The sequence below is a fragment of the Megalops cyprinoides genome, chromosome 20 (assembly GCF_013368585.1).
Source record: "Megalops cyprinoides isolate fMegCyp1 chromosome 20, fMegCyp1.pri, whole genome shotgun sequence".
Lineage (NCBI taxonomy): Eukaryota > Metazoa > Chordata > Actinopteri > Elopiformes > Megalopidae > Megalops > Megalops cyprinoides.
Window position 1 is genome coordinate 8,743,376 of NC_050602.1, and position 11,625 is coordinate 8,755,000.

Genomic DNA, 11,625 nt, shown 5'->3' on the forward strand with positions numbered 1-11,625 from the left:
ATAACAGCCATAACCAGCATTAGCATACAGAAGCCTACTCCATATAGAAATACTGAGGACGGAAGGAGTGGCGGAGCTGTATGTCTGGTCATACAGTATAGTATCTGTGGCTTTACTCAGTGGCTGTGTCATTAACTGCTGCTCAGTGCTGGTCTGACTGTGTTAACGCGCCGCCATGTCTGTGGCTGTGTGTTAAACGCATGCAGTTCCTATCATTGCCACAGTGATCGGGGGCCTGCTCTGCACCGCCGGCTACCTCGTCTGGCGCAACTGGCGGCGGAAGAACACCAAGAGCATGAACTTCGACAACCCCGTGTACCGCAAGACCACTGGCGAGGGCGAGGACGAGATCCACATCGGGCGGGCCGAGCCCATCGGTCACCCCTACCCCGCCGTGGGCGCCGGCGCCTGCCAGCCCTTCATCGCCCTGCCTCTAGGGGGCAGTGTCCCAGACCCGGGGGCCCACTGGTACGCCGGGCAGCCGATGCTCACCGGGACCAAGTGAGAGGGGGGCGGCGAACAAGGCCCCCCCCCCATCTTTGGGACGGCTACACAGACGGATGTACGGACATCCCACCAGGCCCCACCCATTGGGTGAGACCTCAGCCTATCTGGTCCATGCTGTCCACCCGCGAGAGCGCATACATTTACATTTTTACCTCCTCTCTGTACAGACAGCATGGGTACAACCACACCCTGTGTGTAGCGTGAAGGAGTGAAGGATGTAGACCGGTGGGGTGTGATTTCAATTCTGAGAATTCCTGTTTGAAGGCAACAAAGCAGGAGCGGTTCCTATATCTGGGGTGTTGTTTCTTTGGAGGGAACACACAGGACTGCTGCTCAAGGTAGTCTTTAAAAAGGAACAGGATAAGAACAGCACCTTAAATGACGGGACAATCTTTGATTCGATTTCATTTATTTATTCACTTTTAATATATTATGCTGTTTATTTAAGCATTGCATCATATTTGTAAATGTCTTTCCATGTGTTTTTAATTTTTTTTATGGTGAAACCCCTCAGAGATGGAGTTGGAGGGAACAATTTACCCTGTCACAGTGTCACCATGGTGACTGCGGGACACGGGGCAGTGGACAGGGTGTGATTATGGGGTGGGTGATGCAAAAGGGGTGATGAATGGGCCACCCCATGCCCATCTAGATGTTCTACTCCATTCCACACTCCACACCCATTTCCCTGCTCCTAAATTGGCCTGTGGGGGCACCTGCAATAACCACGCCCATGCCGAGCGGCCATGTCGGTACACTGTGCCCAATCACTTGCCCACCCTCTCGATCATGTAAATGTATGATTACCTGCCAGTCATAGCATGTCTGGAGGACTGAGGTCTGAGCACCAGGGCACGGAGACAGCGAGGGACTCGCGCTGGCACTTACAAACCACAGAGGAAGTAAATGGGTGTCATCTTTCCTTAAAATCTCCTCACCAATTTCATAAAGATACAAGCCAGTCAGTCTCGATCAGAAACAGGCTTTAATTGTCTTTGTCTCTGTGTTGTACTAGAGACAGCTGCTTCGGGGTTGACCTCATTGTCTGTCAGTGCACGTGTGTGTGTGTGTGTGTGTGTGTGTGTATGTGTGTATGTACACTGTAGGCTTCATTCCCAGCATGCACTGCTGGCCTGCCATGAGGGGCCAGCTAAGTTAATTTTACTTTATATCTATTTATTGTAATTTGCCGTCTTAAATATGATAAATCAAATCTGTGCTCTGACTTAGAGGGAGTGGAAATAATGGCAGAGATATTCAGCTCCATTGAAGCTCCAGTGGAGCTCCCCATCAGCTGGGGCTGTGATCCCCGAGCAGCACTGGGATTTGTAGTTCATTTGCAGGACCTCATGTAGTCCACATTGAGTACAGCTATACAATGTTATATATGCATTAGAGATGAGACAGTATGCGAATTTCTAATATTTGTCATGAGCTTACTAATCTGTTACTTGGTGTTTAAGTATTTAAATGCCTAATCATTAACAAAAGTTTTATTCTTTCTCATTAATATTCACAGAAGAGAGCAGAAAAACACAGCATAAATTAAGATACTTCATTGATATGAAGTTTTCTATCATTCTTTGCAGTGAGTCATAATTCATACAGAAAGAGGTGGACTTTCATGGCACTCATTTGAAAAAAGCAGGGGTTCAGTTATCGAAATACTTCATCCCGGGACCCCAAGTATCAAAGTAAATGATATGGACATCCCTGGTGCTAACTAAAAACACATATACATCAGTGGTATAATGGTGAGGATACAAATGTCTGCCCATCTCAGTTAACTGTTGTTAATTCAAGCCCTTGGTCTGAGATGGAGATCGGTAATTCACTGGGAGTCTCCTCTTTGAGTAGTCCCCTTTCACACCATGACGCATGAAGCTCGTAAATGTGTCCTTTGCCTACATTTCCCTACGTTCATTTCCAGCTGCCATCAGAAAGGCCATCAGCAATAATGCTACATTCTATCAGCGACAATCTCTGTCCTTAGGTAATAACACTATCATGTTTTTCATGTTTGTACAGCCTCGTATACGATTTCTGTGGGTATGTTTCTGCATGTTGGAGCTGAGTTGCTTGTCTGCTTAGAACAGCGGGGTGCATTGGCGGAGTTTGTTGATGCGGGCGAGCCGCAGCAGTGGAGCAGCAGGTGTGGATTGCCTCAGAGGCCCGTGGCGGAGCAGGGCCACACTGGGCTGATGTGCCGGCTGCCGAGCGCCGCCTCTGTGTTTGAACAGCACGGCTCCAGCACAGACCTGTTTATAATGCAGATGAGCTGCTCTTATTCCACCCTGAACCGAGGCCTGCAGCTAATTGTTCAGCTGAATTATCCTTTTCGTATCCTTTTCCTTTTTTTCACCCCCCTTCCGTACGCCTCCCACCACACGCGCAGAAGCGCAGCGTCTGATTGGCTGATTTATCAAAGCCGGAGACCAAGACCCGCCTCTGCCGGATTGTGAAGTCGGTGAATGGGGTTGAACTTGCATCACCCAATTCACAAGAGCAGATCCATTCATGGCTCGGAACAGTGAATTCAAGGTCACCTAAGAATCTGTAGCGGGCTCAATTATCATCAGCATCCGCTTGTGTCAGAGCAGAAGTCGCGTGTCTGAGCCAGCTGTGCATCTTGAGCCGCCCTTGGCAGCGCTGGAGACGCATCTCTTGCAAGGCGGGGGAGGGGGATCGGGGGTGGCGGGGGGGTGCAGGGAACTGGGGAGCCCTCGCTGTGTGGCAGCGGCTCTCACTCCGGCCAGACAGAAGCAGATGGTGACGCCGTGACAGTCACCTGAGCTCCCCTGCTGCTAACCGCGCAGTGAATATTCTGTCAGGAGCACCTCCAAACGCCCTTCCTCTGTGAAAGCCCCACGGGTGCGTGACACGCTTCATGCACCAGGCTGCCAGTGAAGCCTGCATCAGCTCTTAGGCTGGGGGGGGAGACATTTTCTGCTCAACTTGCAGAAAAGAACACCTGCTTTACATTCTGCACTCCTTTTGCATTGGCTCTTCCCTGCCCATGTTGCGATGGCTGTTTCCTAATGTTGTTGCTTTGGCTGTTCCCTAATGTTTTGCATTAGCTGTTCCCTAATGCTGCTGCTTTGGCTGTTACATTACATACATTACATGCATTTAGCAGATGCTCTTCTCCAGAGCGACTTCCAGCACAATAGAACACAAGTGTATTCACTCAATTTAAATGAGCAACAGCGTCAGAACAGGCTAACAACACTCCCAGATCAGTGAGTGTGAGCATAATGCTGTTAAATTCTCTGTTCCTGAATGTTGTTGCACTGGCTGTTCCTTTTTAACATAAGTTAAAGTTTATAAGTTAGCGTAAGTTCAGCTCTGTTGCTGACAGAGTAAACCCTGTGACTGCCGTTGGTATCATTCACGTCTAGAAGAACATCCATTACATTTGAAAACTGTAGCCAACTTCCAACTGCCCTGTTTTAAGAAATGTGGATATAAAATATTTGGGTGTAGATAAATCATATCCATATCTCTCATTATAAAGTGATGGTTATGCACAGGACTTAAAATTGAAGATTGCCAGTTTGAATCCTTTTACTTTACTTTTAACCTAACCACTTGACTTGAATTGGCTCTATGAATTGATCTGCGAGCTATTAAGTAACTGGTAACTATGAAGTAAGAATAAAAATAAGGAATAACATGTGACTGAATACATGGCACCAGTTCTACTGTAGATACTTATAGTACCAGTACCACTAGCCATCTTCTGACAGAATCATACGCATGACCAGTGATTCTTGGCAACTTTTAACCACCTGGCTCCATCATCCACCATTGTTACTTACAGTCCAGATCTACATTGGAAGTTCTCTCTCAACCACTATTGAAGTATGCTGGCTAACATTGTCAAAGACATGTCAAACAACTGCAGGAGCTGAATATCTAGTCATGATATAGAATATCTGTGATTCTGAGTGCTCTCATCTTCATTCTGAATATGTTGTTTTGAAAGGGCTATTTTCTCAGAAGGGTAACACTGTAAATATGTATTGATGGACTACAATATCCATCCAGACACGTACATTTTGTGTTTATTTGAGTACTGCTGTTTACCATTCCTTGATCTCCTCAGTCACCCTGTATTTGCTATTTTTAAAGACCTCAAGTGGTTATTCTATGCCTACAGCAGTCTTGTGTTTGGTGAATATGACTATTCTCCCTGGTTAAGAGTAAGAGGTGTTAGAGGACAGTGTGTGTGTGTGTGTGTGTGTGTGTGTGTGTGTGTGTGTGTGTGTGTTGGGGAGGGAATTTCACACAGATATATCAAGTCTTCTGGATTTAGTTCCTTCCGCAGCAATTTTGTATGCCATTTCTTGCACAAACCTTTCAAAATGCCTTCTGCACTGTGCAAAGAAGAATGAAGGAGAGAAGGTTGTTCATTCTCTTTGTGAAATTGTTTTGAATCATGGTTTGTAAATGCATTTTCATACTGGGGGAAAAAAAAACACACAAAATAGCAACAAAATCAATTTTGATAAGGTTTTGAACATTTCTGTAAAAAGAATGTGAATATCAGATTCTAGTAAAGTGTAGGCCATATGAATTTATTTGTACACAAGAGCACAGGATTTCTGTACTACTTGATTGTAACAAAATTAATAATCTGCCAAAGTGTTTTTTTTTGTTTTATATCTTTTTTGTGTTGCTTTTCAACAGTCACGCATTGCAGAAGGGGTTTGGGCATACTGTATTTTGTTTTGTTAAATAGTTTTAATTCAGTGTTATTTTATTTATTGGTGCCTTATTTGAGTTGATGTATAATTTAGAGAGAGTTTTATTTTATGACCTCTGTATTTGCGTTGTGTCTCTGCTGTATGCTAGTATGTTTCTATGAAATCAAACTGTTCATAAAAATCTATATATTGATATATAAAATGTATTTTAAAAATCCGTCATTTCTTGTTTTGCCCCATGTTGTGAATTGTCATCCATTTAATCAAAGCCAGTTATAAATCCCTCAGTTGGGATTTATGTTGTTGGAAGCCGGACTTAAACATGTGTGTTTGTACATTTTTTGTTAGGGAGGGCTGAAAACCAGCACTTAAGTGTAGTGTTAAAGAGATTACAGTACCTTTTTCTGTAGTTAATTTAAACTATTTGGATTATGTTCACATCCTAGGTTTCGTACACATGTTGTGCACAAAACATTTCAGAACTAGAAATTGCAATCAACCTCAAGTCCAGTGGTTGGTGACTGATGTATGGTCAAGAATACCCCTAGAGCAATGACCAGTGGTTAAACACATATAATCCTTGTCTGTGGAGTTACAAAGCCAAAGACAAAATGACAAAATGAAAGCAAAAAAGAAAAAGTAGGACCATTCTTTCTCAGAAGCTTGATAAATTGCAATGCCATTTTTTACTGTCAAGCTTAGTACTTTTCCCTGAGATCAAACAAACTGAAATATTCAAAGCTAATCAAAAACATTGTGCATTCAAACAGAAGTGTGCTTTGGCACAAATCATAATTAGAGTTCAGCTTCTCCTGGGTATGTGTGGAATTTTCTTTCATTTTAGGACCAGGAGAATACTGCAATCAAGGGTAATGGGACAAACCCAGCAGAATCTTGATGACAGTGTCAAGGGTAAAGTAGGAAAAGGTAAGTGGCAGGTGTCCATCTGGAACCCAGTCTCACACAGCTGATCCAGAATCAGATCGGCTGATGGAGGACACTTTAAATCTGCACAGGTCCTTAATGGGCTTTGTGCTGCCCAAATGGGGATGTGTTATATCCAGTGTACCTGATGCATCATAGATCACTGCCTGCAAGCTTTCTATATGAAGTAGCCGTGTTCAGATCTGCCAAGGCTTAGTGCGCACACACACCAGGAGATACCAGAAGTAATGTGAATGTGAAGCTTTTAGTATGAAATTTACTGTCGCCTGGGACAACAGAACATTGGAAGTTCTGTTGTCCCAGGTGTTGTTCCAATTGGAAGCATTGGAAGTCTTTAGCAACTTTGCTGGCCTTCTCACCCTCTAGTGGTCAAACATTGTTATTGCTGTCACATGGGGGGGAGCCGCTTAGCGAGTGAGGTACACCAGCTTCATCCGGTTGCAGCTAAGTAGAAGGTGAATTAATTGATAAGTATCGGTAAAGGATGCACACACGGAGTTACAGCACATGTTCCAGCAGCCATGAGAAATTGTGAGTTGTGGGTTATTTCCGCTGCTTCTAGGGGTACTGTCAAAGATTAAGGTGCCGGAAGACTCCAGAAGCACTAGGCAGGGGCTCCTTTGTTTGTGTGTCACAAAAAGTTGCACCTCATGTACGTTGTGTGGTGCAAACATTATACTAGGTAGCTGTTAACATTCAGAAGGCTCGATCATGGTCAGAAGTAGGTCAAGCTGTGGAATGTGAAATCAAAAGAGGTACCTTAATGCAGACATGCGAAAAGGTAGCTTTTAGGTTTTCATGCAACCTAGAGGCAAATCATTTAACCTCCCTCCAGCAGAGACATGGCAGAATGTTTCGTAAATATTTATTACATTTCATTCGGGCCATTTCTGGGAATAGATTTATAACCCATAGCAAAGTTATTAATCCCCTGACTTGTGCAGTCTTCCTGGCTCATTTTAAGATCCAGTGCACTATTACTGATCTGGAATAACAGTGCCATCTGCTGGCTATGTGTATTATGTACAGTGGATTTTGGAGAAACAAGCTGCTAAACTTGGCAAGATTAAGGTATGATTCACATAGTCAATCAAAATCAGAGAAAGGCATATCACTGTATATGATTACAGTCAATCCATGAATCATGTCAATCCATGAATGATGGACTGTACAGTTGAAGAATCTGATGTTCAGTATAACATATTTAAACGTCCCTGCAAGAGACAGGCAGGTTTTCACTTGCATAAATCTCTGTTTACTACAAAAGCAAATACCAGCATACCTATTACCAAACACTCTCAGAAAAACCAACAGCATTTTTATTTCTAGAGTAACGCAGAATTTTTATTTCCAATGTAACTTGCAGTATCAAACCGCTCAGAAAAGCGGAAACCTCTGTTAATGTGACAGTGAACACATTCTACACTATGACACCACAACATCTTCAGATGGGAATACCTATCACAAATGGCATGTTTGACATCTCTGTCTTAAGAGTTATATGATCTGTAATTGGCATGTGGGCTTGAGCGGGTAAAGGTTATATGGACATCGACCCAATGGTCTCTGTATTGCCATGTATATAACATGTATGTCACATGTGCTTCATGCTAGGGACTGATGGCCAGGCATATTCATTTTCAAGCTTTGTTTGTTTGTATTCTGCACATTGAAATACAAAAAAAATCCTTTAGGTAGAGGCGTGTAGTGGTATGAGTAGAACAAAGTTTTGCCAGTTTGTCTCCAGCTGGCCACTGCTGGTGCATCCTTGGCTTTTTAACATTTGTAAAATGCCCTTCCTGACTAATTCATGGATGTCAGGTTGTAAAATGCTGCTGCTATTTAGTCAGCTTGTTATAACCATGTACCACCATAGTTTTGTTTGTGTAATTCAGTTATGATAGCACATATGACACGTAAGACTTTTCAGCTCATCAGCTGAATTTCATTTCACTCCAGGAATTGACTGAACTGAAATGGAATCGACCCCAACTCTGTTATTCATCTGTTATACTGCAGCCAAGAAGCTACAAATGTTTAAATGTTGTGAACACACTTTCCTTCTCCACGCAATGGGGAGAGTGTCATTCTAATTAATGGTGCCAATCTCGTCCGTACAGTGTTCACACAATCCCCAACTGAATCAGCCAAACTGACATATTCATACAGATTGAGAAGGCTGGTTTATGTATCATACTCTACTGTCCTGTTTTCAGTGGCACTCGAAACATATATCCCTCTCCTCAATTTCTGTAGTCCCTCCCAGTCTGGGATGTCGTCTTGGGGGGGAGACATCCCAGTGACCTCATGCCACCTCTCTCTCAGGCTCCAAGGCAGCGGTGTCACTTACCTCATCTATGCGAAGGTCTTTAACTCGCCAGTAAATCTAATTGAAATAAATACCCTGAGCGCATTTCATATTCCCGAAGTCTACTCGGTGAAATGAAGTGTAATAGACTTCTGCCTCCTCCTTTAATTGTACTCAGTTCTTCTTCCCTTATGAGTCTGATCACATCATTTATTCTAATGCGCAAGCCTCCAGGACAGTGTTATACTGCTGACATTTAGCGCCGTCCCTGGGGGGGTTAACTTCGACTCAATAAACTCTGAGAGGTAATGAGTTTTAGGAATAAAAGGGCTGAAGTAGGCATAGCTGCACTATTTCTTCAGGAGGGCAACAGTGGGTGTCTTCTCTTTGCCATTTCCCATTAGAGCTAAGTGTTAATTGACATAACAAAAAGGACATTCCAGCAGTACACAAGGAAGTAATTCCCTGTCAGAGTTTTCAGAAAATCACGTTTGAACATATAGTACATGCAGAAATCAACACTACATGATTCAGAATAGAACACCGTAAGAAATGTTAAAAGACGTTCTGTTCGTGTTTTGTTTGGTGGTCTCACCAGCAGCGGAGCCCATTACTGAGGTTGCTTGCAACCAAATGTATACACATTACATTGCATTATTAGCATTTAGCAGGTGCTCTTATCTAGAGCAACTTATATGAGTTAGTGTTTTTTTTACAATGTTATCCATTTATACAGCTGGGTATATGCCACTATTGCCTTTGCCACCACATGAACAGCAATTGGACAACCCCCTGCCCAAAGACCTGCTAGTCACTCTGGAGAACAGGGCTTTAATTCAGACCTGCCTAGAATCAAGTGAGCACACTTACATGTAACACCCCTGGCTTAGATTTGTAACATCTAACCTCATATCCATTCAGATTTTTCATTTTCAAATCAAGTCTTCATTTCAACCAGTAATTTACACAATTCTTTACACATCCAAGATAGGTGGATGGATCTGATCGTGGGCTTTCACAGCTGCAGCAGCGACACCCCTGGAGCTCTGGCTCCTTTGGGTCTCTTTTGGATGGGCTCGCACTGCAGATACCCAACCCTGCGGAGCAGCAGAAGGCAGCAGTCCCGCTGGATCCCTCATCTGCCTTTTCTCCTTTTGTGTGGTATTTTTAGTCGCGGAGCTGACAATATGGTATCCACAACTTAAGACATAAGCATATGTTTAACTAAAAAAAGAAGGCAGTTTACCATCTGTGTTTGTTGGAGATGAGTCAGGTCTGAGACTCAGCATGTCACTGTCACCCTGCAGCATTAAGCCAGACAGCAAACGTCTCGCCTGTGATTGAGGGGATCCACTCATCAGACACAAGCGAATCCGGCCTCCTCCTGTTGCAACAGTACTTTGCCTGTGGGTCCTGATCCTCTTTTTGGCTTTGCGTTTCCTTTTTAACTGTGCCAGAGTATGGGTTTCAGCAGAGGCTACGTTTATGGCATTAGTGATTTATTGCCAGGCATTTTGTTTACTGCCCTTGGAGGCCCTGCTATGAAATATAATTCCTTCTCTTGCATCCACCTCTGTCAGAATGGTTTCAATTTCTGAAACGGAAAAATTACTCTTTTTCCCTAGCCATAGCCTTATGGCTATACCTTTGACTCAAGTCAGAATATCCTTATATTGTCAAGGCATTTACCTACACTAATCACAGATACTGTATCATATACCCCCAATGTAGGAACCACTGGGATTCATCAACAAGGAAGGAGCATAAGGGCATGAATGAAACTGCATGTTTTTGCTCAACTACACAATGTTTTGTGTAGACCACCCCCTACAAGGCTTAACAAGTGTGACATTAATATGCCAAAGGATATGTTATTTACTGTGAGCAACAGGGTGATTGATGGAGAGGTGTTGTGGTCTATAACCAGAGTATCTGGTCACTACAGAACTCCATCTGTGCTGAGTGATAGTAACCTGAAGGAAAGGTGCTGTATTGATGCAGTCCTGAGACCTTCCCCTCTGTCAGCCTCATACTAACATGACAATGGTCTAGAAAGGCAACCCACATCCTCACACTGCTGGCATCTTTATGGTCAGATGGCAGCGCAACAGTCCCGCTACAGATGCCCTGACTCACAAGACCTGAGCTCTGCTGAATATTTTGCAGGATGAACTGGGTATTTATCGCCAAACTGCAGCCCCTGACTAACCAGGCTCTGGCCCACTCCTCTCATAGAGCTTTGACCAGTACATGCCTGTTCCCTGGCCTCTAAACATTAGCAAATGCACACAGCCTTCTCCCAGGTGATCAGGGCTATCCCTTAACAAATAAAATCCCTGCTGAGTCTATAAATGAGGCCCCTGGTCTATCCAAACTCCAATCCAATCCTCCCTCCCCTGTAAAACTGTAATAAACACTAGAAGCTGTAAAACATTGTGATTTAAACAAAGAGTATAAGTGCACTTCAAGCTTTCAGAGGAGCATAAGCTCAGAGGTAAACATGTTGTACAAACCTGATGGCTTGATATTGGTGGTGAATGAATGTAATGTAATGGTAATAGTTTAAAGGTGGTATCCACTATGACATCACTTGCTCTATTGTGTCGATGTTTGCCTCACAGGCAGTATATTTCCACGATGGAACTGACGATTCATTGTCTGTGCAGCCAATTGTCAAACTCTATTTAATGGACTTCTTGAAAGTCACTCAAAATAAGTGTCTACCAAATAATACCAAATAATTTCATCTTTATCATGCTCACCCTTTTGACAATTGTCGAGCGCTCCTTGATGGCATTATCCATAAACTGTCTCAGCTGTCGATGGAATCATTTTCTGATGTAGCACAATATCCAGCGGTGCTTGCTGATTTCTCATTTTCCAGTTCTCCTGACATTTTTCACAGTTAATATCAGCTCTGTCTGCTCTGTGTTTTCTGAAGTTTCTAATTAGCTAATTCTCTTGTGATATTCATTGCTGTACAGTCTCCCTCTAACCATTTCAGGATTCATCTGCAAGTGATCCATAGGATCCTGCTTTGTAGTATTTAGCAATGAATTAGTACAGATTACTATACAGCCTAGTGGTTTAAAGTGATAGACATGGCCTCTGAAAGACAGCTATAACAGTAAATTAAATAATTCTAGGTTTAATCAGTCT

At 43.3% G+C, this 11,625-nt stretch overlaps 1 protein-coding gene across 1 annotated transcript in view; it reads left to right on the forward strand.

The window, feature by feature from the left end:
- Positions 1-505, forward strand: part of LOC118795449 (low-density lipoprotein receptor-related protein 8-like) — a 116,260-nt gene extending 115,755 nt beyond the window's left edge. Inside the window, exon 18 of the mRNA XM_036553912.1 lies at positions 207-505. Coding sequence (XP_036409805.1) covers positions 207-505 — 299 coding nt within the window. The remainder of the gene's footprint in view (positions 1-206) is intronic.
- The last annotated feature ends 11,120 nt before the right edge of the window (positions 506-11,625 follow it).